At 38.9% G+C, this 23,750-nt stretch overlaps 2 protein-coding genes across 4 annotated transcripts in view; both read right to left on the reverse strand.

The window, feature by feature from the left end:
- gng12b (guanine nucleotide binding protein (G protein), gamma 12b) overlaps nucleotides 1-12,689 on the reverse strand; it is a 54,149-nt gene extending 41,460 nt beyond the window's left edge. The window contains exon 1 of one of the 2 annotated variants that reach the window (XM_056246228.1): nucleotides 12,624-12,689. The gene's annotated coding sequence lies outside the window, so the exon portion shown is untranslated. Of the gene's footprint in view, nucleotides 1-12,618 lie in introns of both variants that reach the window. The other variant, XM_056246229.1, reaches the window with a different exon arrangement.
- Nucleotides 12,690-13,706: 1,017 nt separating this feature from the next.
- On the reverse strand, nucleotides 13,707-17,451 carry dr1 (down-regulator of transcription 1). 2 transcript variants are annotated; one of them, XM_056246231.1, is made up of 4 exons: nucleotides 17,204-17,451; nucleotides 16,744-17,118; nucleotides 15,059-15,222; nucleotides 13,707-14,926 (listed from the first exon to the last, which is right to left on the reverse strand). In XM_056246231.1, the coding sequence occupies exons 2-4, from the start codon at nucleotides 16,961-16,963 to the stop codon at nucleotides 14,780-14,782; spliced, it is 531 nt and encodes a 176-aa protein (XP_056102206.1). In that variant the 5' UTR covers nucleotides 16,964-17,118; nucleotides 17,204-17,451; the 3' UTR covers nucleotides 13,707-14,779. The 2 variants fall into 2 exon arrangements, with proteins under 2 accessions (XP_056102206.1, XP_056102205.1); XM_056246230.1 differs by having other exon boundaries at nucleotides 16,744-17,451.
- Nucleotides 17,452-23,750: the final 6,299 nt, after the last annotated feature.

Genomic DNA, 23,750 nt, shown 5'->3' on the forward strand with positions numbered 1-23,750 from the left:
ACATAACACGATAATCCAAGTAACTGTTATATTACAAATGTGATTGATTGAGGGGTTATAGCGATCACTAAAAGGGTAACCAAAAGCTTTTTGAAAGCTTCACAATATTAAAGGGGTCCTAATATGCCCTTTCACAAAGTCTTGATTTTGTTTTTGGGGTGTACTAGAATATGCTTTCATGCTTTATTGTTCAAAAACCACATTATTTGTCGCATATTTTACATTAGACAGCTCCTCTCTCCCCAATCTGGCCCGAAAGCCCCGTTTAGTTCCAGTTTCGATGAAGCCCCTCCTTCCAAAATACAAAATGTGTTGTAATTGTTTATCTGGCCCAGTGTGTTGTGATTGGCACCGCTTAGCATGTGTTCGGGAAATGCCCCGCCTCTTACCACAACCGCGAGTTTCATCTCCTCAGATGTATATATTAGGATGGCGTCAATTTCAAACCAATTCAAGCCTGATTCAGACTTAAGAACGTTAACAAACAAGATGATCATCTAGAATGGATTTCATGCACAGACTTTGCAAGCACAGATTTCACAGAACGTTTCAGAGTGGTATGTTTGTTTGTTTTTTGTATTTTCTTATTCATTTTAGATACATGTATTATACTATCACATTGATACGATACATGATACGATACATTTAGATATGATCACAAACTAAGGTTAATTTTCCTAAGGGCCGGTGAACAGCCTTACAAAACCGAGAGCTTACAGAAGCTAGAGTTAACACAACACTAATGTTGGCTAGCAGGCGAGGCAAAGAGCATTGCCCTTTGTTTACATCGTAGCACGTAGTAGTTTACGTTCTCCGTAAAATGTGTAGCACTGGAGTGGAGCCTGATCGTAATCCTTCTTTGTAAAGTTATATTCCCCTGGCCTTTTCCTCTTTTGTATTTCTACTCATTTGTTCTACTAATGTCTGTCTCGTGCACTGAGCTCTCTCTTCTCTCCTATCATGAGTGTATGCGCCCCTTACTGCTGATTGGCTACAAGTGTGTTTTGGTGCTTGGTCCGATCTACTTTTCAACAGTGTTTTTCAAAAATCGCTTACTGCACCTTTAAATTGATCTTTGCAGTAAATCTGTTATCATTTCACAGCCGTCAGCCGAGATGTGCAAGCTTGTAATAGCCAAGTCTGAATGCTGGCAGTAAACACACACTAAGGCCCCATCCACACTACTGCGTTTTAGTTTAGAAACGGATAATTAAAACGAATACGATCTCCGTCCACACCAGCGTTTTAGCTGCGTATTAGAATTGATCTCCGTCCACATTAAAACGACTGAAACCGCGGATCACGTGACCTTTCACCAACACTGGGCATGCGCGTGCCGGTGTAAACACAACTTCATTGATAACATTATCCCACCATGCTCTGGGTTAACCCCAAACCGACGCTCCATGGACGGTCAACGCTGCCGCTGCACCATGAATTGTCACAGATCGCTCGAATAATAGCTTGACTCCGGCGCATGTAGGCAGTTATAGCGTTGTAAAATGCAGAATTTACTTGTACAACAGCTGCTAGCAAAGATATACGACATGACTGATGACACCCAATCATAGAGCCGAGCGTGAGCCTATACTACGTCATCGTTTCTAAAGTCCTCCGTCTTGACCCGTCTACACTAAAACGCCCTCCGGAGATTCAAAACGAAAAAACGGATCGGCAGTGTTTCTAAACTTCTCCGTTTTGGGTCTCCGTTTTTGCCGTTTTAGTGTGGACGGGAGGTGCAAACGTAGCAAAAGGTCTCCGTTTTTAAACGAAAGCGCAGTAGTGTGGACGGGGCCTCATTGTAGTAAGTACTACAACGGCAACATAAAACTGAGAGTGTGGCCCTACAGAGAAACTTTAGACAGGGGCTGCGGCCAATTCTAGGTTTATAGATCGCTAGGCAACAAAGCAGGAAACTCGCCATGGAGACAGGAGGTGGGGGGACAGAAAGCACTCGAGATGAAATGGCTTAATAAAACAAGAAGTCATAAAGTAGAGGCAAAGTCCAAATACTATGTATCACTGCTGATTTAATGTGACTATAAATCACTATCATGCTTTTTTTGTTAGCTTAAAATCCATTCAAATTCATTCAGGACTCGGTTTCCCTCTATGTGTCTGCAATTTGCGTAATCTAGTTGTCACAACACAACACTGTGACAGAAGATAAGGCCTTGCAGACAGTGAGAACTGAGTGCTGAGGTCATTCACAGTCACGCTTACACAAAACACAAGCTCAGATACTGCACTCGTTTAGAGGAAAATCAAGGCATGAGTATAGACATTAGTATAAAATCTATTAATAAACATTATGGAGCTAGTGTGTCCTATCTCTATTTTCAAAGCACATCAACATCTCTCATTCTTCAACCCTTCGATCGTACTTGATCATGTTTGTCTCAAAGTCAAAAGACACTCATCTACACCCAAACATCATGGTGTGTGTGTGCTGTTTTGGTTTATATGCTGAACCTATTCTGTTTCTTTATTACCTACTGTGTTTTACAGTTTCTAGGCAACCAGTCACTGCCCTAGTCGGAGAGTTTATACAGGGTTCTTGTTTTTCTGTCTTTCCATGAAGGCAATAACATGACCACGGCATTCATCTGCCGATACCTATTTAAGCAGCTCTCGGAAAGTGACCCTGTGCATCATTATACAAGTGAATCCTGCAGTCCATTTACCTCCTTGTCAATAGGCTCCCTGCAAGAAGCTCGGAAATCCGCAACTTGACATCTCAGATGACAAGAGCATCTGGACTGGTACGTCAGTGTGTGACCTCAATAAATACTGCAGTTACCATCTTCTGAGGCTCCATGTCTTGTAAGTGAAAGGGATTCTGTGGGGTTTAGACAATTAGGGTTGATTTGGTAATCAGCATTTGTAAACACAATTGACGTTCGATAGATAAATGACTTGCAAGCCAAACTAATCGCTTTGCTGATAAGCCTTGCTGTTATCTGCCAATGTCCGTCAAACTTTCTGAACCATCTGTGACATACAAACGTTATTTTGTGGCAAATTTACAACATCATGATAAAGTGGTTTTGTTATACATGTAATTCTGATACTAGGTATCCAGAGAGTTATCAAAGCCAGTAATAAAAAAAATTAAAATGCAAGCGATTTGGACTCTGTGGTAGACCCCATAAACAACTAAGCACATGCCTTTTGAAAAAAACAGTTACCCATATTTGCGATATGTACATCAGCAAGTGAGCTGACTCGTGACATCATTTTGTTTGATGGACATAGAGTACCTACACTTGAAAAATAAGGTTAATACAATGACCAATGAAATAAAGTCTACTGTCCTAAATATGGAGGCAGAAAGGGAAAGCTGCTTTTTGAAAATGCTTTAAAATATCTAGTTCCAAATTGCTATAGGGAGTTTGAGCTTTTAAATGGGTGTGATCCTATAAGTGCCTTGCAGGGCGCAATCATCAGTACCTCAACCAGACTGAGTACAGCACAGCCTTCTGGGAGATTACTGAAATGAAGTGAGTCAATAAGTGAGGTACAGTACTCTCTGATGGTTAGACTAATGAGTTTTACCTTCAATCCCCTAAGGCCTAAGCCAATGCGCACTGGTACCAGAACGGCTGAAGAAAACTAAATGGGGTTTCCTGGTGTTGCATTCAGCAGCACAATTCCACTGAGAAAAAATAAGCTTTTAATTGCATTGACTGCAATCTGAAGCATCTTCATTCATTCATTAATTTACATGACAGACAGTCCAGGAAATTGAAGGCTTTGAGCTTCATAACATCTAAAAGGGCTTTAGAGTTGGCATGGACCTCAATCATTTGACACCAGAATTGGTTGGTGGGCTGAAGAACAACTCAGGTCCATTTGAAAATGTGTCTGAAGAATGACTAATCCACATTAAAGGGGATGCATTTGGATGTTTGCTAACATTGTACCGCTACAAAGGTATTTCAAACTTAATTTTAAGTTTGGTCTGTATGGACAGCACTGCGGCCACTGCGTACATCAATCATCAAGGTGGTCTATGGTCCTGTCGCATGTCGTGACTCACCCGCCATCTCCTCCTATGGAGTCAGAAGCAGCCATTAATATTCTGGGCATGCTCAATCGTGTAGCCGACAAGCACTCACAACAGCCTGCGCTTCCGGGAGAGTGGAGACTCAATCCCCAGCCGGTCCAGTGCGATTAATCGTGATTACAAATTTGAATCTATTGACAGCCCTAGTTATAAGTTAAAAGTAATGACGACAAGGAGGAAGTTTAACAGAGACTTAACTTTACACTCTCCATAGTGCAATCGTCAACATCTCTCATCAGCTTCAGTACATTTACAGTGTTTTATGGGGGGAAGACTCTTCATTAATGCTGTTCATCAACTTTCAGGCGCATCTAATTGAAAGATAAACCGTGCAATCTTATTTCAGTATTGTTTATAATTTTCTGGATATCTGAGTTAACAGTTTGCTTTGTACATACATTTTTACAAGGGTAAACTTTATCATTAAACTGAACAGTGCACGTAGGCTATGTCTCAAGTCATCTTCATTTATATAGCGCTTTTAAAGTAACACTATGTAGTTTTTCAACCTTCATAATATATTTCCAAGACCCTTGTGATGGTACATCGACTTAAAATAAGTTAAATGACACGTCTGCCATAGCCTGACGTGGTCTGTATCGCTTTTACTGGCACTATGTAACTTCGGGTTTCGGGTAGGAACCCGTGCACAAAAAGAACTACAAAATTCGACTGCTTTACGGCATACGTCACTTCCCCCACCACTTCCTCAAATTGTCTATGGCCATTGCAGACATCCCAAGTCTCCCGGGAGTCTCCTGCGTCTCCCTGATGCCCGCAAATTAGTTCAGATCTGCCGGAATCTAGAGTGCGCATGCGAGACAGAACATACTGCGCGCATAACATACATAGCGCGAGCACGGCAGAGAGAGAGAGAGAGAGAGAGAGAGAGAGAGAGAGACCTTGCGAGTGTGCCTCACGAAAGCTAGTCAACCCGCCACCAGCCGCGAACCTGTGATTAACGCTGACGGCGTTCACATGCACATTCAGAATTTATTCTATAGTTATGTGTTTTTGAAAATATGCGCGCAGGTTTGTAATTCCATACAACCCATGCCTAAACAAACTACTTATCTTGCCTATATATTTTGATACAGAATTTTGTTTTATTTTATCACTTCGGGGTACGCGAACCGAATTTTTCAACGCTTTATCTGTAGAGTGTCAAACACCTACTCTGTCCATGCACTAAATGCACGTCCTATAAAGAGTGCAGTTTTCTAATGTATTTTGACTTTAAAAAATCTAAAATCAAATAAACAAAGAAAACAATAATGAAAATTTAAGAAACAAAATTAACATTGAAGTAAGTCCATTTTATTTATAAACAGTTGAAAATACAAAGACTGAAATTTCATGTGACAGAACATTTACTAATGAAAGTATAAATGAATAGCGGAATAATGAATGACCATCTTTAAATTAAGCATAATAATTAACCAATTAACTATTACCATATTTTGAAGTGTATAAACTATATTACACAATACCAGCGCATGTCTAAATAAAATGTATAGATAAAATAATCATTTAAAATAATTTTAAAAATCCCCTAAAGTTTCTATGTGCTATTCTATGTCCTTTTGAAGTATCAAGTCTGTGAGTAACTTAACTGAGATTTAGAAGTTATAGCTGCCGATGTAAACAGACAGTTTAGAATATATCCATTACTGTGTCTCTGTATACTGACACATTGTTCTCAATGTAATTCCAATGTAATTTCAATATTTTTGTGCTATGCCACTGGGATTAAAATGATTCAATGAATTAAGTTCAAATAGCAAACAATGTCTCCACACGGCAATCACAAGCATCACTAGAGACAACTAACACTCCTGATGGCTGCTTCAAAAAATAACGGAGTCTGAACTCCGAACCCCCCAACCCCCTCCAGACCTGCTTCCAATCTGCTCCCTGAGGAATGACCCCTATACCGTTTAGGGGATTAAAAACAAGCAAGATCTTCTGGGTTTTACATACTGTTGACAGTTATTTGTGTGACTGAATTAAACGTAGTGTCTAATCATGTGTGTGCTACCAAAGTATGAAATCAAAAGAGTCTGCTAATGATTAGCAGGTTAGCATTCTCTTACTCACAAGACAAGGGGAAAAACTAGTCTAAGGACAGGTTAGTCTAAGCAAGTGATGGTATCCCACCGTCTAAGATTAAACCTGCATATTATGTTATTAACTAAGCAATGTTATTTAGCCTTATGTGTATTTATCTGCAGACATTACAATAAAGATGTGGTAAATTAACTATTTGCAGGAGCCAAGTGTAACTTTCTGTTAACACCTTTCCTAAACACTGCAAACTAATCATAAGTCACACATAACTAACTATTAGTCACAAATAGACTTCCAGTAAACATGAGGTAACTTCACACAGAACGTGTAGCAACCTAAACCTCATTGCTTACTCATATACAGCCACATAGGCTACACACTGCAGCAAAATTTGGTTGTCAATTCAGAGTTAAGTAATTTAGTGGAGTGAAACCTCATTCTACAAATGAATTAACTCCCTAAAAAAGCAGGTAAAAAACGCATAAAGAAATTCTACCCAGTGTGTACAGAACTGAACTGAACAACTAGTTGTTAATAACATATTTAAACGTGTATCACACCCCTAAAGCTAAGCTGGCAGATTCTCAACAATGGTGTGTGGTGGTGGCCAGTGGTGGACCGTTTGCTTGGTGTGTCACAGTCTTACCAGCCACGTTACCAGCAACACAATCAGCAAAGTCATCTATTTATCATTATCAACAAAATTCCAGAAAATATCAAAATATAATTTTTGTTAATATTGTACAGTACACCCCTATTTAGGGGTAGATAAACAAATGACCTCAAAGCAAGCACATATGGACTAAAAACTTTAAAGTTGATGTGTGTAATTTATGGCCACTCGTCTGATATTCATTCTTTGGAAAACAGTCCTGCCTTAAACTCTTACAGATCAAACCAAGTCTCCACAGGCCAGTGGTAGAGTGTGTCACATCCTTGTGTGTGTACAGGTGTGTTTGTAAAAGAGAAAGAACGAGTTTATCCATGTCTGTTATAACACATTTATTGCCTTGTGCTGGTTAATCATATATTGAAATAAAAATGACCATAAATATATGGCGAAACTGAGATTCAATGACAACAGGATAAAATAAGCATAAAAACTTTAACTGACAGTTGTCCTTGGGAACAGGGAACAGTCGCTAGAGGGGAGAAAGGTGGTGACGATTCTCGGTGCCCCCGCCATTTCAACCAAACACTTGGCAGGTTTGGTTCGATTAAAATTAACTCTGGTGCAACTGCTTTGTTAGTGTGGTGCATTTGAATAGGTGTAAATGCTGCCATCTGAACCTTGGTGCGCACCAAACTAGCTGACCAAGACCCCTGAGAAGGTGGGTCTTGGTCCGTTTCCAAACATACGATGGTGCTGTTCGACTAAAATATGAACACAACACTGACCAAAGTCATCTAACAAACCAAAAACAGGGCATGATGACACAAGATGGCAGCCTAAAGAGTACTGAATGCTCAAGCATACCTGGTTCTTCTCATCATAGGAGCTACGTTGCCCATTACAGTTCGGCACAGGCACCAGAAATGCCGACTCCTTGCAGCAGATCTTTGTTTGTGTGCAAAATAAAGTTTCAATTAATATATTACGTCTAAGGGATTTGGAAGACAATCTTCAGCTGAAACTTTATTCATTATCAATCAATCTACAAGAAGATCTTTAGCCTACTGGCCGATTAAAGTCACTTAAAGTCAATTAATCTTTAAAAACACAATTTAATAACATTGTTAAAGGTAATCTTTAGCAAATCCTAAAATGAATATACATTGCATTGCATAGCAATCAGCAATGTACAAAGGGAAAGCTAATGGCTAACCTTGTGACTTGTGTTGACCTGAAGCTTGACCAAACTGGTAAATCCACATTCATTGATTAACTGGCCTGACAACATCTAGTGATCGGACTGTAGTTATCTGACTTAACTTTCATATGACTTTATGAAATGCACACTGCATATTTCCTATATAAACCAAGTGAACGTTGCGCCATGCAATTCTGCATTATAGATCCAAATAGCATATGATATTACAAAAATGCTGCAAAATAGGGCAATTGACCGTTCGCAAAGACCCGCCCCCCTTAGTTACTGTCACTATGTCCAACAAGCTACGCTGCTCTCACACCATGTTCTCACGCAGTGAAAAATACATCGCGGACTGACAACACGCTGACAGACAGGACAGACCAGGTTACTTTTCGGTTACTTTTGATATTAAACATATTAAACAAAGTCTCACCTTTCAAATTTGGTCATTTTTTAAAAGAAATTTAAACAATAAATACCGTTTTGTGGCTCTTTAATGTGTCGTGACAGATCGCAATGTATTTTTCACTGCGTGAGAACATGGTGTGAGAGCAGCGTAGCTTGTTGGACATAGTGCCACAAAACGGTATTTATTGTTTAAATTTCTTTTAAACAATAAATACCGTTTTGTGGCTCTTTAATGTGTCGTGACAGATCGCTGTAGAGCATCAGTTAAAGCTGCTCGTGATCCGATCATCTTTTCCTTCTAGTTCATTTATAGCATCAAATAAACATGAATGAACATAAGAAGGAATGTTGTTTTAACCGCAGAAAGGCATCAGTTCATTCCGTTTTTCAAGTTCAAATCCTCCCATGTTAATCTACTAACTCTCCTGACTGCTTTGTCGGACAAAATGGCGGATGGTCAGATCACCTGTCAATCAAGCTCCCTGCGAAGGGTCAATTAAAGGTGTGGTGATAACTAGTAAGCCTTTAGGCTGATTTCTCAAAAAAAGCTGCATTTCCACCGAAATTACCCGGGGCAGTTTGTCCCAGGAACTTTTCCCCCCCAGACCTGTTGCTGCCTGCGTAGCGTAAAGCGTAGACAAATTAGCCAGTGACGTAGGACTGCAAGCGACTTTCCAGTTCCTGCTGGATTTCGTCCTCCGAATATAAGCTTAATAAAGCCTGAACCTTGTCGTCGGTCCATCTGTCATATTTTTTAAACTCCATTGTTGAATCAAATAGCAAAACAACTCTTACTGCACGCACCGCAGCAGACTTTTAAAAATGGTGGTTGAAATAAAAGGAGTACCACCCCAAAGTCCCTAAATCCTGAGGAAAGTTCCTGCGGTGGAAACATTATGTCATTAATGACTCAGCCTCATGTCGTTCCAAGCCCGTAAGACCTCCGTTCATCTTTGGAACACAGTTTAAGATATTTTAGATTTAGTCCGAGAGTTTTCTGTCCCTCCATTGAAAATGTATGCACAGTATACTGTCCTTGTCCAGAAAGGAAATAAAGACATCATCAAAGTAGTCCATGTGACATCAGTGGAAGACTTGCATTTTTTTGCCCAGCCATATTTATTTGAACCCGAATACATGGAAACACCAGATAACACGTCAGCAGCGTCCTACGTCATCAGCGTCACTGCGGACTCGTGAACGCGGATTGACAACAGAACCGAAAGACAATACAATGCTGAATAAAGTCGTAGTTTTTGTTATTTTTGGACCAAAATGTATTTTCGATGCTTCAAAAAATTCTAACTAACCCACTGATGTCACATGGACTACTTTGATGATGTCTTTATTACCTTTCTGGACAAGGACAGTATACCGTACATACATTTTCAATGGAGGGACAGAAAGCTCTCGGACTAAATCTAAAATATCTTAAACTGTATTCCGAAGATGAACGGAGGTCTTACGGGCTTGGAACGACATGAGGGTGAGTCATTAATGACATAATTTTCATTTTTGGGTGAACTAACCCTTTAAGTGTTCATCAATTGTCTCTGTTTGTGGTTCCCAACCAAGAAGGTCTTTAAAGGTATCCTTTAAAATTGTTTTTCAAATTGCTTAAATCTGTAACCAGCCAAACGTTGACCCCTATACACAACTACGTAACACAGACTCAAACAATGGCACGAGTTTGGGGTGGGACTATATGTTTGAGCAATCAGTGACAGGAGGGGGGAGTGCTCAAGAAACCTGTTTAATTGAAACCAAAAATTCAATATTTGGAACCGCTAGTAGTGACACCCTCCTTCAAAGCAATAGTTCACCCCAAAATGAAAATTCGGTCATGATTTACTCAACATCATATTGCTCCAAACCTGTATGACTTTCTGTCTTCTGCAGAACACAAAATAAGATATTCTTAATTTAAGTGTTCTCTGTATTTTTTCTTACATACAAAGAAAGTCAATGGGGTCCAATGTTGTTTTGGAACCTATTGACTTTCAATGTAAAAACAAAAAAAAGGCTATAATCGTTCAAACCCCTGCTTTTAACCCCAGGTAGAGGAATGTTTCACAATAATTTATAAGTTGTTAGCACTTTTTTGACAGGGTTATGAATCCCTGCTGAGTAGTAGGCTTTGTGAAGGAACTGCAGGGGGTTCATACATTTATGAAAGGCTTAATTATTTAAATCATAAAAAGTCAAATGATAAGAAAAAATAAATAACAATCAAAATAAAAAACGAACCAAAAAAAAGATTTTAGTCGCCTGACTAGTGGCCGATCTGTGTTTGTAAAAGGAAAAGGAATTAGGGAGAATAAATTCTGAATAATTTACTGCCATTTTGTGAATATTAAGTAATCATCATGTTATCAATAAAAAAGAAACTGTATTCGGATTATGAGTATTTTAAAATGTAATAAATCAAATTACAAGAATTTAATTTTTGTAATCTGATTACATAATTCAGATTACATCAGTTACTACACAACACTGCAAACTTGTATAGTGTAAAACAATGTGGTGTTGGAATGTTATGGTTAGATAAAAGACACCCAATCACGTGACTCAGGTTTAGATGCTTTAAACAGTCACAGAAATGCTGCATGATGTATAAACAGTACGCTTCAGCATTTGACCGTCAATTGCAGTGAAGAGGAGAGGGTTTCATTCTTACCAGTCTGAAAGTCCATTCATGAAAAACTTGGTAGCAGTCGCTGGCAATATGAAGATGCACAATGCTTAGAGTCTTTATGTAAACAGGTTGTGTGCTATATTCGTCAATTATTCAATTCCTCTATATAGAACCCTAGGGTTCTTGACTGTTTCAAAAGAACGCTTTATGCCAAAAAGATTCTATATAGAAAGGTCTTAAATGATTGCAAAATTATTTCATATTTAACAAGTTATTTAATTTTTTTGATGTGATAAAGTATGTTTAAAGCTTTTTAGTTCATAAAATGTAATTCAAATAAAAAATGAATTTAAATCAATTAATTAAAACTAAATCCATAAAATGATCCAATGATGAGAACCCCTAAAATGTTCTATGTAGCACTTGAAAGAACCGTTCAAGGTTCTAGAACCTTTTCTTCTAGTGCACTGCAAATATAACAGTACAGTGTGAAATGTCATCTTATGAATACCCAGGGTTAACCCCGGGTAAATTATAAGCAGTGTGAAACAAGATAACCTAGGATTTTGATCACTCAGGGTTTAGTGTGACCCAGGGTTAACTTTCCCAAAAAGTGAAAAGCCTTAAAGAGTTCTTCAAAATATCTTCTTTTGTGTTCTACAGAAGACAGAAAGTCATACAGGTTTGGAAAGACATAAGTGTCAATAAATAATGACAAAAAAAATGGATGAACTATAACTGTACATTTTATTTTCATTAAATAAATTCAGCCTGAAAGGGCAATAAGCGAATTAAGCAGGAAATACTAGTAAAGATTTAAGATTTAAAACATACTTCACAGGATCAACAGACTAGAAACATTCATGCAGTCAGTTACAAATGGTATGTAAATGCAATATATAAAAATAGTATCTTGTATCAAAGTTTCCAAAAAATAACAGAGAACAGGCTCAGCTGTCCACACCAATTCCTTTTTTTTTTTTTTTTTTTTTTTGCTATGAGAATACCCAGACCACCGATTCATGTCTAACCTGAAATGTACTGCCTGCATTTAACATATCAATGTACAAAGTCCTTTACAGTAAGTTAACAGATCTGGTTCATGTCAGTCAGAATGTCAACATTTCCTCTGGATAACATGAACAGAATGTTGTTGATAATTCTGTGATATGATCAATCACTCATCATTCATCCCATAGCAAAAACAACAGAATATTACTAGTTATACTGTGTCTAAAGAGAGCAGCTATGTCAGTGAGGACACAAGCTGATCTTAAACTGACAAAAAAATGTATCGTTCATAATAAGATTCCATTTGGCAACACATCCATGTCAAATAAATAAATGCACCACACGTTAACAGCAGTAATATTCTCATTGTTGAACATGAAGCAATAACATCATCACATAGGAACATAATAGTTAGAGCAACTATTAAACAATAGGCAGGTAAATGTTGACTAAAGCCAGTCAGATCAAAATCAACCGTGCAACTGTGTTTATAGGCTAAACATTTATATGATTATTTACCTCTGAACAGATTTAACCCTTTATGAGAGTGATGTAGTTAGTACACATAAACACCTATGCATACAGTATACATGCGGTCAGTTTGACACTTAACTTACCGTACCTCGGCTCGGTAGTATGAGGAAAAAACGGGAATGCCGAACCAGACCGATCTGTTGATGGCAATTCTAAAGTTCTCCTTGCAATAACTGTTACCTCATAACAGTTACTCTTTTAATCTATTTGAATGCTCTTCCTCTGTTCATTTGATACAGCCAAACTCAGAAACCGATCGACCTTTCACTTCTGTAGGCGTAAATAAAAGCGGAATGGTGGGAACGGTGGAGGACTGGAGCGCAACAGTTTCTCTACACGTCCAAAGCGTGAATTTACCAATTCTACTATGGCAGAGGCAGAGCTTATGAATATTAATTAGGTCATAATGACGTTCCTGGTCACCTTCCGGTAGCGTCCAGTCATGTAACCCGATCATATTCAAGATCAAATGATTTAGCAAATCACTCTGGGCTACTGAAAGAACGTCACCTAGTAATTAATATTAATGTTTTAAAGCCTTCCCCCATAGTAAGACTCTCGTCTCTTTTACTGCTGCAGGAGCGCCATCTGTCAGTCAGATACACCATAATAATACAACCAGCACCCAGTTCAAATACTACAGGGCAGGATTTCCACGTTCAGTCATAGAAACGTTCACAATTTTCAGCACTTTTTCTTGGGTTATACGTAGTTAATTAATATTTTAATTTGTCATTTAAAAAAAACATTCTGGTAATTACCATCATGAATACTTCAGAATCTTTTCTTTCTTTTTTTATATATATATTTATTTTATTTTATAGGCATCATTAAATCAATTGTCAATTCATTATAATTAATTTATCCGTGCACATTTTTTTCTTTTTTAACTCACGTGCCCTCGGAATCCTAAACCTCAAACTTCCCCTCCCTCTTGTAACGACGTCTCTTCTCTAATGACGTGTTTATTAGCGAGGGCGAGACAACCTGTCACTCACATGAGATCGCAGCAACAGCAAACCACAACCATCCAATCAATTCCCGATGGACAAAATCAAGTCCCGATTTGAGAAGCCGTTTCACATGTCACAAGAACATACACTCGTAACTTCCATTTCATGCCCACTTTAAAACTTTCCATTAACCAAAAAAAAAAAAAAAGAACACAGGCTGTCTATAAAACGGGTTGACTTTATTGCTTAGAGAATACAGCTTACAGCTTTTGCAAAGGCATGTGAATACGCTTCTCAACTACACCTTACCAGTCATCACAGGATATGAATTAACCACACATTCACAACTCCACTTTTACACATTGCACCTGTAAAAAAAAATCTGCTATCAAAACATTGTACAAAGTGTAAGTAAGAGCGTTCAGCGCAATCTGCACCAAAGCACTCGTATCATACAGAGAGCAAATACCATGAGCAGATTTCCAAAGCCTATCTGGTGACTGAATTTTTTTTTATAGTTTCTTCTATCTTTGGTACTATAAGACAGATTTTATTCTGCACATGTAAATCTTTTCCTTGGAATACTGTTCTGAACACAGGGCAGGTAAAAGCCTATCTACACAATCTTTATCCTCACTCGAACTAAAATGAACCAAAAAGCAACATCCTACATTACAAATCACGTTCTCTGATCTCACTCAGCAGAACAAAGAGAAATACGGAAGCGGGGATGAACGGCTGTAAAAGTCACTTTCCAAAAATGTTCCCCAATTGTGTCTCTTCAAACTATATAACAAAGACAAATATAAGAGAAATACGTAAATCGCCTAAAACAGGACGCAGCCATTCAAAACAGCAGCTCCTGAATTTAACCAATGACTATTAACATGGTGCAACTTACATCACAGCCACATCACATGACTTAGCATCCTTCCCACACACATAGTGAAACGATGACAACTGCCTTTAATTAAATCAGAAACAAATGAGAAAGAAAAGAGGGATTTTCAAGAGCTAATAATTCTAGTTAACAAGTGAATCGAGGCAAACGAAGCAACAAATCACAGGAGAGCACCCATGACTGCCCCTGAACCGTCAGCATGAATTTATACTGTTCATCTGGGATTTAAAAGTCCATAAAGGAGACAACACTGCAGAGTTCCTTCTCTGCTAAGGTTTACGGAGGACAGTGTGTGTGTGTGTGTGTGGGAGACCGTACATGTCTGTAAATATATATATATATATATATTTGTCAATCTATCTGTGTGCTTCGGAGAAAGCCTGCCAGGATTCACATGTCGTCCTCTTCATCTTCATCCTGGGAAGATCCGGCCTGCTGAGCGGAACTGGCTGAAGCCGCCGCTAACTGTGCCTGCTGGGCGGCCTGCTGCATCTGTAACCACTCCTGCTGTGCTAACTCAGCCTGCTGCTGCCGTGCCTGGAAGACAGCACAACTCATCAGAACAGATACTTAATCTAGTTACAGGCTGGGAACAAACCCCAAACCTACAGAGCGAAAAGTTCCATTTATCCGTTTCATGAATAATTTAAGCTCTTCCAGGATCTTTACCTTGGCAAATAATTCCTGCTGTTGACGTAGAAGTTCTTCCTCGGGAATGCCAAGGTTCTCTAGTCGGGAGCTGGCCTTTCTCCGCTTAAGTGCTACAGTTTTACACTCCTGCAGAACGTCTTTTACTTCTGCGATGTATGAACCAAAACCTAGGCTTTCAAGTGCTGAAGAAAAAGCATTCACTGTTACATTGGATTTTAGGAGAGATGTACAAGTTTGAAGTGAAATGCACAACCGCCAATGAACAAGAAACCGTTATCTTAAAGCTGTAAATCTTTTACATGACTGTAATACAATCAAATCTGAGTCTAAGACTGAATCTTGTGTATATTAATGCAGCCTGGTCCAAGATCTCAGCTGTTAACTAAAAGATTGTAGATTCAAACCCACCATGGTGCATTAGATCAAACATTTAAAGGGATAGATCGCTCAAAAATGAAAATTGGATAATTTCTTTATTTACAGGTTTGGAGTAACATGAGGGTATGTCTTACTTTCTATTACTATTATTTAAAAGATTAACCCCCGGTTTCACAGACAAAGTTTAAGCCCAGTTGCAGACTAAAATGCATGTTTGAGCTGTTTTAACTGAAAGCAACTTGCACCGAGATATCTTAAAACATGTCAGTACCATTGTTTTGTCTCAAGATGCACACCAGACACCAGTAAGGCACGTTTATAAAAGCTACTTAAATGTCGAAATTGAAGGTCTAATCCAGGCTTAATCTAAGCCCTGTCTGTGAAACCAGGTCTATATTTTGCAGAACCGTGTAAAAAACTGAAGAACAATTTAAGTCACTGGTGTCTAAAACATTGGACGCAATTGACTTTCATTTTATAGACAAAACACAAAAAAGACCAACATTTTTCGAAATATCTTCTTTTGTGTTCCACATTATGAACAGGATACAGGTTTGGAGTTTGTCAAAATGTTCATGTTAAGGTGAACTCCCATTTAAACCAATTTAACTTCAAGTTAACTTCAAGAGACAAGAAGTCTCACAGGCTGAGCAGCTGAAAAGTGCCCAAAACCCCTTTAAAAGCCTGAACAACTGACAACATTGGGAGAGCAGCTAAGACTAGTAGAACGGTTTAGTTTTTTTTAAAGGGATAGTTCACCCAAAAATGAAGTTGTCAGTAATTCCTCACCCTCAAGTTGTTCCAAACCTGTAGGAGTTTATTTTTTCTGTTGAACACAAAAGATGATATTTTAAAGAATGTTGATAACCAGACTTTTCACAGCATCCATTGACTTACATAGTAGAAAGAAAAAAGACATGGAAGTCAATGGGTGCCGTCAAAAAAAAGTCTGGTTGCCAACATTCTTTAAAATATATTCTTTTGTTTTCAACAGAAGAAACGCGTGAAGGTGAGTAACTGACGACAAAACTTATCTTTTTGGGACAACTATCCCTTTAAGATATTTGCTTGGAAATTATGCATTGCAAGTGAATGAGGTTGTCAGACACTATCATTCGGACTAACATCTCGTTTTGTGTTCAACAGAAGCAAGCAAGGAATACGGGTGAGGGTGTATGAGAGCAAATACATGACAGAATGTTCATTTTTTGAGCGAACTCTCTCTTTAACTCCAGTTTACTGCACAAGCTTTGAATAAAACCCTATTCCCAAATGAAAAATGAGCTGTTGGTGACCTCACGATCATCAAGAAGTGCCATCCTCACCGTTTATAACATGTTCAGGGGATATAGTCTTCTTCTCTGATTTATTGCAGATCTCGTTGGCCTCTGATGAGACGAGGTGAATGAACTCTGTGCAGCAGTTCACCACCAGCTCTCTGGCATCGTTCGCTACTCGCACATTGGGAAGCGTTTCTTTAATCATTTTATTGATCGCCGCCCTCGGGATCGTCAGGTCATCGTCGTTCCCCGATGAAGAGGCCATGAGGGATGAGCTGCCGAGATGCTTCAGAGTTTAAAGGGAATCGAAACCAGGCGAGGAGGTTCAATGGGGTATTAATGATGATACACCCACAGCAACGGCTTTGTGTGGAGATTCAGATGATCTGGTCGGCTTTCTTATAGTAGCTCGCTAAAACACTGTCCGACAGAGTGTAATTTTGAGTATAGCTTTCAATTCAAATGCAGGGAGTGTAAGTGTTTGGAGGATGAGAGGAGTCAGTACCTTTCGGTTGATCAGTTTACGCTGACTCTCCACATCCACACATCAGTGCTGCTGCTGTTCCTGTGCGCCTTATAATCATGATTCAACTCCGATCGTTCATTCTCAAGCTGCCTGGGTAAACCAATAAACGCCGCGCTTGTTCAGCTAAAGCACGGTGCAGAAATTTTAAGCGGCCAAAGCTCTTAATTCATTACTTCAACCATTCGGTTAGCGACAAACGAAATGAACCCCACAATGCAACACTTCCGGATATCCGGTAATTCTTCTGCTTGTTATTGTTTCGTGTGATTGCGCGATACTGCCGCCTACTGTAAGAAACGGGAATTAAGGAATTTAATCTCGAATTCACATTTCGAGCTCAAGATTTTGGGAAAGTCATTTTGTTTACATAGTTGAGGTCCAAGCAGGATTTTAGGGGTTCTGTTGTGATTTTCTTTTTCTCCTCCTCCTTATTTTACTGTAGGCTATGCATATTGTGTATAATTACTATACATTTATGATATTATATTATTGTAATATAATAGTAGACCTATACAATTGTATTATAGGCTATAGTTTTGTACACACAGACAAAAGGAACCCACAATTCCCTCAAGTCAAGGTCATGAGGGGCACTAATTATACATAATCCTCCTCATGAATGCTCAACTGTGTGATTTTCAATATTGATTTGATGCCTTTGATGTTTTTCCTTGGTAGAAGCGCAGCATGTCTTAAATTATATATATATATATATATATATTAAAATGGTGAATAGCATGATATTTGGGATATGCAAGGCAGTTTTTGAGAGACCTGGCCACAAGGTGGTGCAGTGATTTCACATTTGTGTTTTACATTTGAATCAAGCTGGATTCAAACCTTTTCCCCCTCTGAATTGCCCCCCTATGGAAGTAAAATAATGCCAAATGTTTTTGAAACAAAAAGCCTGTTGAATTGTACTACTTGAAAAAAATATGCATTGCATTAACCCTGCTTGTATTTTAATACATTGTATTTTTAGGGCTTTTATTTTTATAGGCTGAAATTTAGCATGGTTGAATATTTAAGCTGTGAATATTTCAAATCAAAACATTTCAAACACATTTTCATTAGTAAAATTTCAATAATCCATATTCACCTTTCATATTTCACTTCCAAAATATTCAAACTGATTAAAAATACAACCTATAATATTCAACAGGCGGTTTTCGGTCCATTTTATTTCGCTTTGCAAATTCGCTTCCACAAATTCAGTGGTTCAAATTCGACAGTAAATTCAACGTTGACATCCAGGAGCTGCAGGAAAAGCAGTAGATTACCGAGTATAATCTCCATCTGCTGTTAGTCGACCTCACCAGCAGGGGGTGCAAGCGCGTGTTGTTGACGAAGACCAGAGCAACAGTTAGCGCAAGCCATTCATTCATAAAAACTCAGCATGCATTAAGTTTTTTGTGACGATTATCTGGGTCAGTATATATGCGGAGAAGATGATAAAGGGACAAAAGCTGTTTTTATGTTTCATTCATTGTTACTTTCCCTGTGTAGCCTTATGTTATCATACCCTGGCTAACGCCAGACCCAATCTCGTTGAGAATTGGGTCTGGGAACCACATGTTCATTTTCTCGTATTTGAGGCGTGGTTTACGAATGCCCAGAGCCGTTTATTGGGTGCTAAGAATGTCTATCAAATGCGCCTGTACGTAGTTCATAGCCAATCGTTTCAATTATACCAGATGACGTATGTAGCGCGACAGAAACTAGACGAGGAAGAAGACGATGGGTCAGAGATTTATGTGTAGAGCCTACACGATGGCGTGTATCTAATGGCCGTTTCACACCGCATGCGTGACCGGCGCGTATTTTTTCGGCGTGCATGTTAAGCAATGAGTGCATTCACACCGGGAGCAGCGCGTGAGCATCGAGCAGGAGCGGCGTGTGAGCAGCAGTGAAGCGGGGGTTTCGAATCTGTTTTTTGCTCCATTGCTCACGCTAAATTAAAGTGAAAGCACACTTTTGATGGACAAAAATAAATGTGATTTCACACAAAAATTGCCCAAAATGCACAGAATTAGCATGTCTAGTGAGTTTTAACAAGAACTTGAGTAGGCAAATAAAATAAAATAAAGACTCTAAAATATTTATAGAAGATTTACCCGGTAAAAACTTGTTTTTAATTATTCAGTTTGGGTGAAAGTTGTGTATTATATAAATAAAAAAAACTAAAGTAAACTAGCCATAAAATATTATATATAAACGTTCTTTTAGTTCATGTAACGTTAACACACAGACAGCTACAGGCTAGCACAACCCAAATCAAAACCGAGTGTGTGGTTTATTTGTGTGTTTTGTTTTTTATCCGCGGAGTTGCGGTCTTGTAAACATCGAAAGTATGACTGAAACTAATAGATTGGAGCCATTTTCTGGGTTGTTTTGTTGTATTACATTTAACTTATATGCGAATGTTGTACACCTCCCCATTACAAACTTTCAAGACTATCAATGTTATAAAATGACCAATTCTAAAAACAAATGTATAGTTGTTTTTGTAAAAAATTGCTCGCTTATATATAATGCCGAAGTCAAATTTCAATGTCTTTGGAAAACAAGAAAAAACACAAAATGACTTAAGCAATTATGCTATGAGGCTAACGATATTTATGCCGCGTTCCAGGCAACCTGTAACCCGTGTTTTCCCAACCTTATACCCGTGAAAGTGCACTGGAACGGCAGTCAAACCCGTGACTTCCCACCCGTGAATTCGTACTAGATCGATGTACTCCCAGTTACGAGTTGAAAAAACACGGGTTACAGGTTGCCTGGAACGCGGCATTAGCTTTGGAGCCGCTGCTGTGACTAGAGCTGTGTCCGAAACCGCTCACTCGTTCACTCATTCACTAATCCCTATATAGTGTATGGCATTTGAGTGCACTATTGCCGCGTTCCAGGCAACCTGTAACCCGTGTTTTTTCAACTCGTAACTGGGAGTACATCGATCTAGTACGAATTCACGGGTGGGAAGTCACGGGTTTGACTGCCGTTCCAGTGCACTTTCACGGGTATAAGGTTGGAAAAACACGGGTTACAGGTTGCCTGGAACGATGTACTCACAGTTACGAGTTGGAAAAACACGGGTTACAGGTTGCCTGGAACGCGGCATTTATCTGCAAGGAGTGAACGAAATGAAGTGAGTGAATTCGGACACTGACGTTTACACTGTGCGTCGGAGAGTTGGAGCTGTCGCAGAAAAGGATTCGTCACACGTACTGATAAAACTCCTTTTATCTTATGTTACTTACTTTATAAAATAATATTAACAACAATCACAATCATAATGACTTTATTTTGTAATTGTATACACCTCCGTGCCAGCTTTGTAGTTTCATCGACTGAAATTGTAACTCTCACTCACGCTCACAGATGACGTGGTCGTCGAGCGCCCTCAGGCGACCGTTATTATATTCGAATGAATACGCTTCCTACAGATGATAAACGGATATTTTTCAAATCATCCACCAAATAATCATCTCTCCCTTTACAGTTTAACGAGTTAACAACAATGCCATAAATTATCAAAACACATTAGTAAAACACATTCAATTGTGTTAATGCCTAAATAATATATTTTAATTAAAAAAACGATATACATATAATTTAATTTAATTTTACAATTCAGCTATATAATATTGTCTCAATGTTTTAATATGTTCTATTCAAGTAATGATTAATAGAAAAATAAAACTAGCATGAAATAAATGTTAAAGCAGGAATAAGAAAGCTGTAATGTAATCTCTGGTTTAAACCAAGGGGGTAATCCATCGACCGGAAGTTGAAGCCGGCCGGGTGCCGCCATGTTGTAGCAGAACTTCACTTGCGTTAGCATTTCCATTGACTCCCATTCATTTTGGCGTCACTTTGACAGCGAATAACTTTACATCTGAGGCGTTTAAAGACTCCATTTGTCCATTATTTATTTCTAAAGAAACACGACAATGTATAAAGTGCTCCATTACCTTCTATGTTACATTATGGCCCCGTAGAAACAGTTTTAGTAAAAATAGGCTAACGATTGCGTCATAACCACTCGACTCTCTGTCGCGCTGTACAGAAATTACCGTACAGACAGGAGGAGAAGCTCGCAGGCAATCGGGGGGACGTCCCGTCAAGGGAGAAGCCCATAGATAATGAGTCCATAAAAGCAACGGAATACATACTCCTGCTCACTCACGCCAAAGAACTCTTTGCTCAAGTTCCCCGTCTCTGCAAGATTAACGTTGGCAATTTTCACGCACAGCTACTAGAAGAGTAACGTCTGTCAGACAGGTTGCTCACGTCATCAAGCTTAGTTTGAGTCGGTTTGAGTCTGCGCGTCAGGAACGGAAATGCTCAGAAATCGCTAAAAATGGGCTTCAACTGTCTCAACTGAGTTCCAATGAGATGGCTCTGTCCATTTCTTATACTGTCTATGGTTTAAACTGCTCTCTCAGTTCTCTCCGCATTGGATTGTGGGAAATAGTGCTTCAGCAAGTGTACATCGAATGTACACTCGAATTCAGAGAGGATTGTGGGTAAAAGTAGTGAATGAATGTAGGGAATGATGTCGTTCACTCAGAATTCGGACACCACTACAAAATGGCCGACACCCGATATAGTGCACTATATAGTGGATAGGGAGCGATTTCAGACACAGCTACTGTCTACAAACGCTTCCAGTGTGAATACTCTCGCGCGTCTGCAGCTGCAGTGACGATGTTACGCTGACGCGCTGCTCAAATTGCCGCTCACGCTTGCGGTGTGAAACCTAGCAGCTATATGTGAAACGGCCGTAAGGCTGCATCGAAAAGGTAACTTCGCGTCTACTGCCATGTTTGATCCATGGGTATAAACAAACTGCTTCGGTGTGTCGCATAGACGCGTCATCGTCTTGCTGCTCCCTCCCCGTTCTGTGATTGGTTCCCTAAATGAGGCGAAAAATCTGGCCATGGTATCCAGACTGCCTTTCAGCGTGAATTGAATCGCGCTGCGGTAAGGCAGTATGGGGAAACCCAGGCTAATGTTATCAGCCTTTTCTACAGTGAACGGGATTATAATCTGTTTCCCTCAATACATCATCATACTCAAAGATTCCCCTTCCGTCAGGACAAAGCGCTTAACGTAGCTTAATGGACTACAGTGACATAAAAGACCAAACTCGCACCTTATTTGGAAAGTATGTATTGTACATGTACTGCATTAGATTAAACTGGGAAGTAGCACTTTCAGTTTGTTGTTCTATATTGTTAGTTTAACTGTAAAGTCGCTTTGGATAAAAGTGCCAGCTAAAAGACTAAATGTAAAATTGGGTTGACATTCGCACATTTAGGGACCGTCTCTAAAGTAACAAGTCCTAGGCCTAAACGTTTCTAACTTCAATAGCAAACTTCAATCTATTTGAATAAATTGCGCATTATGCCTGAGCCTGACACCTACATGAACACTTTACAGTTGGTTTTATGACTGTAAGTCGTTCTTTTCAAATGGTATTTAAGTTAGAAACGTGTATGCCAATGTCGTATGTAACTTTAGAGATGGTCCCTAAATGTGCAAATGTCCAATGTCAAACCAAATTTATGCCAGTATATCACTGGGAAACGCTCAGCATTAAACTTTGCGCGTTAAATTCATATTCTGAGTCCATCTGCTAGCCTGCTAGTTTGGTCTTTTATGTCCATTAAGCTACGTTAAGCGTTTTATATGTCCAGCAGGGGAATCCTGACATATTGAGAGAAACCAAACCCTAGTACTGCATGCAGCACATCGCTGCAATATAAGGTTAAGGCAACTAAACAACCAAGAGAAATATGTCAAATGTAACACTGGATCTGTACATCCGCATCGGGGGAATAACATTATCGTTCATGGTAGAGAAAGATGCATGTAGGCTACACAGGAAAAGTTATCGTGAACACACTGAATTTCACATAAAACAGACGTCATAATAATCACAAATACACTTACATTTTTGTAAATAAGTTTTTATGAATGAATGGCTTGCGCTAACTGTTGCTCTGGTCTTCGTCAACAACACGCGCTTGCACCCCCTGCTGGTGTGGTCGACTAACAGCAGATGGAGATTATGCTCGGTAATCTACTACTTTTCCTGCAGCTCCTGGATGTCAATGTTGAATTTACTGTCGAATTTGAACCACTGAATTTGTGGAAGCGAATTTGCAAAGCGAAATAAAATGGACCGAAAACCGCCTGTTGAATATTATAGGTTGTATTTTTAATCAGTTTGAATATTTGGGAAATGAAATATGAAAGGTGAATATGGATTATTGAAATTTTACTAATGAAAATGTGTTTGAAATGATTTGATTTGAAATATTCACAGCTTAAATATTTAACCATGCTAAATTTCAGCCTATAAAAATGCAAGCCCTAAAAATACAATGCATTAAAATACAAGCAGGGTTAATTCAATGCATATTTTTTTCAAGTAGTACAATTCAACAGGCTTTTTGTTTCAAAAACATTTGGCATTATTTTACTTCCATAGTCCCCCTTGAGTGCTTGGAATCTAATAGCA

Source organism: Rhinichthys klamathensis, unplaced genomic scaffold (assembly GCF_029890125.1).
Source record: "Rhinichthys klamathensis goyatoka isolate OS25496 unplaced genomic scaffold, OSU_Roscu_1.1 h1tg000036l_1, whole genome shotgun sequence".
Lineage (NCBI taxonomy): Eukaryota > Metazoa > Chordata > Actinopteri > Cypriniformes > Leuciscidae > Rhinichthys > Rhinichthys klamathensis.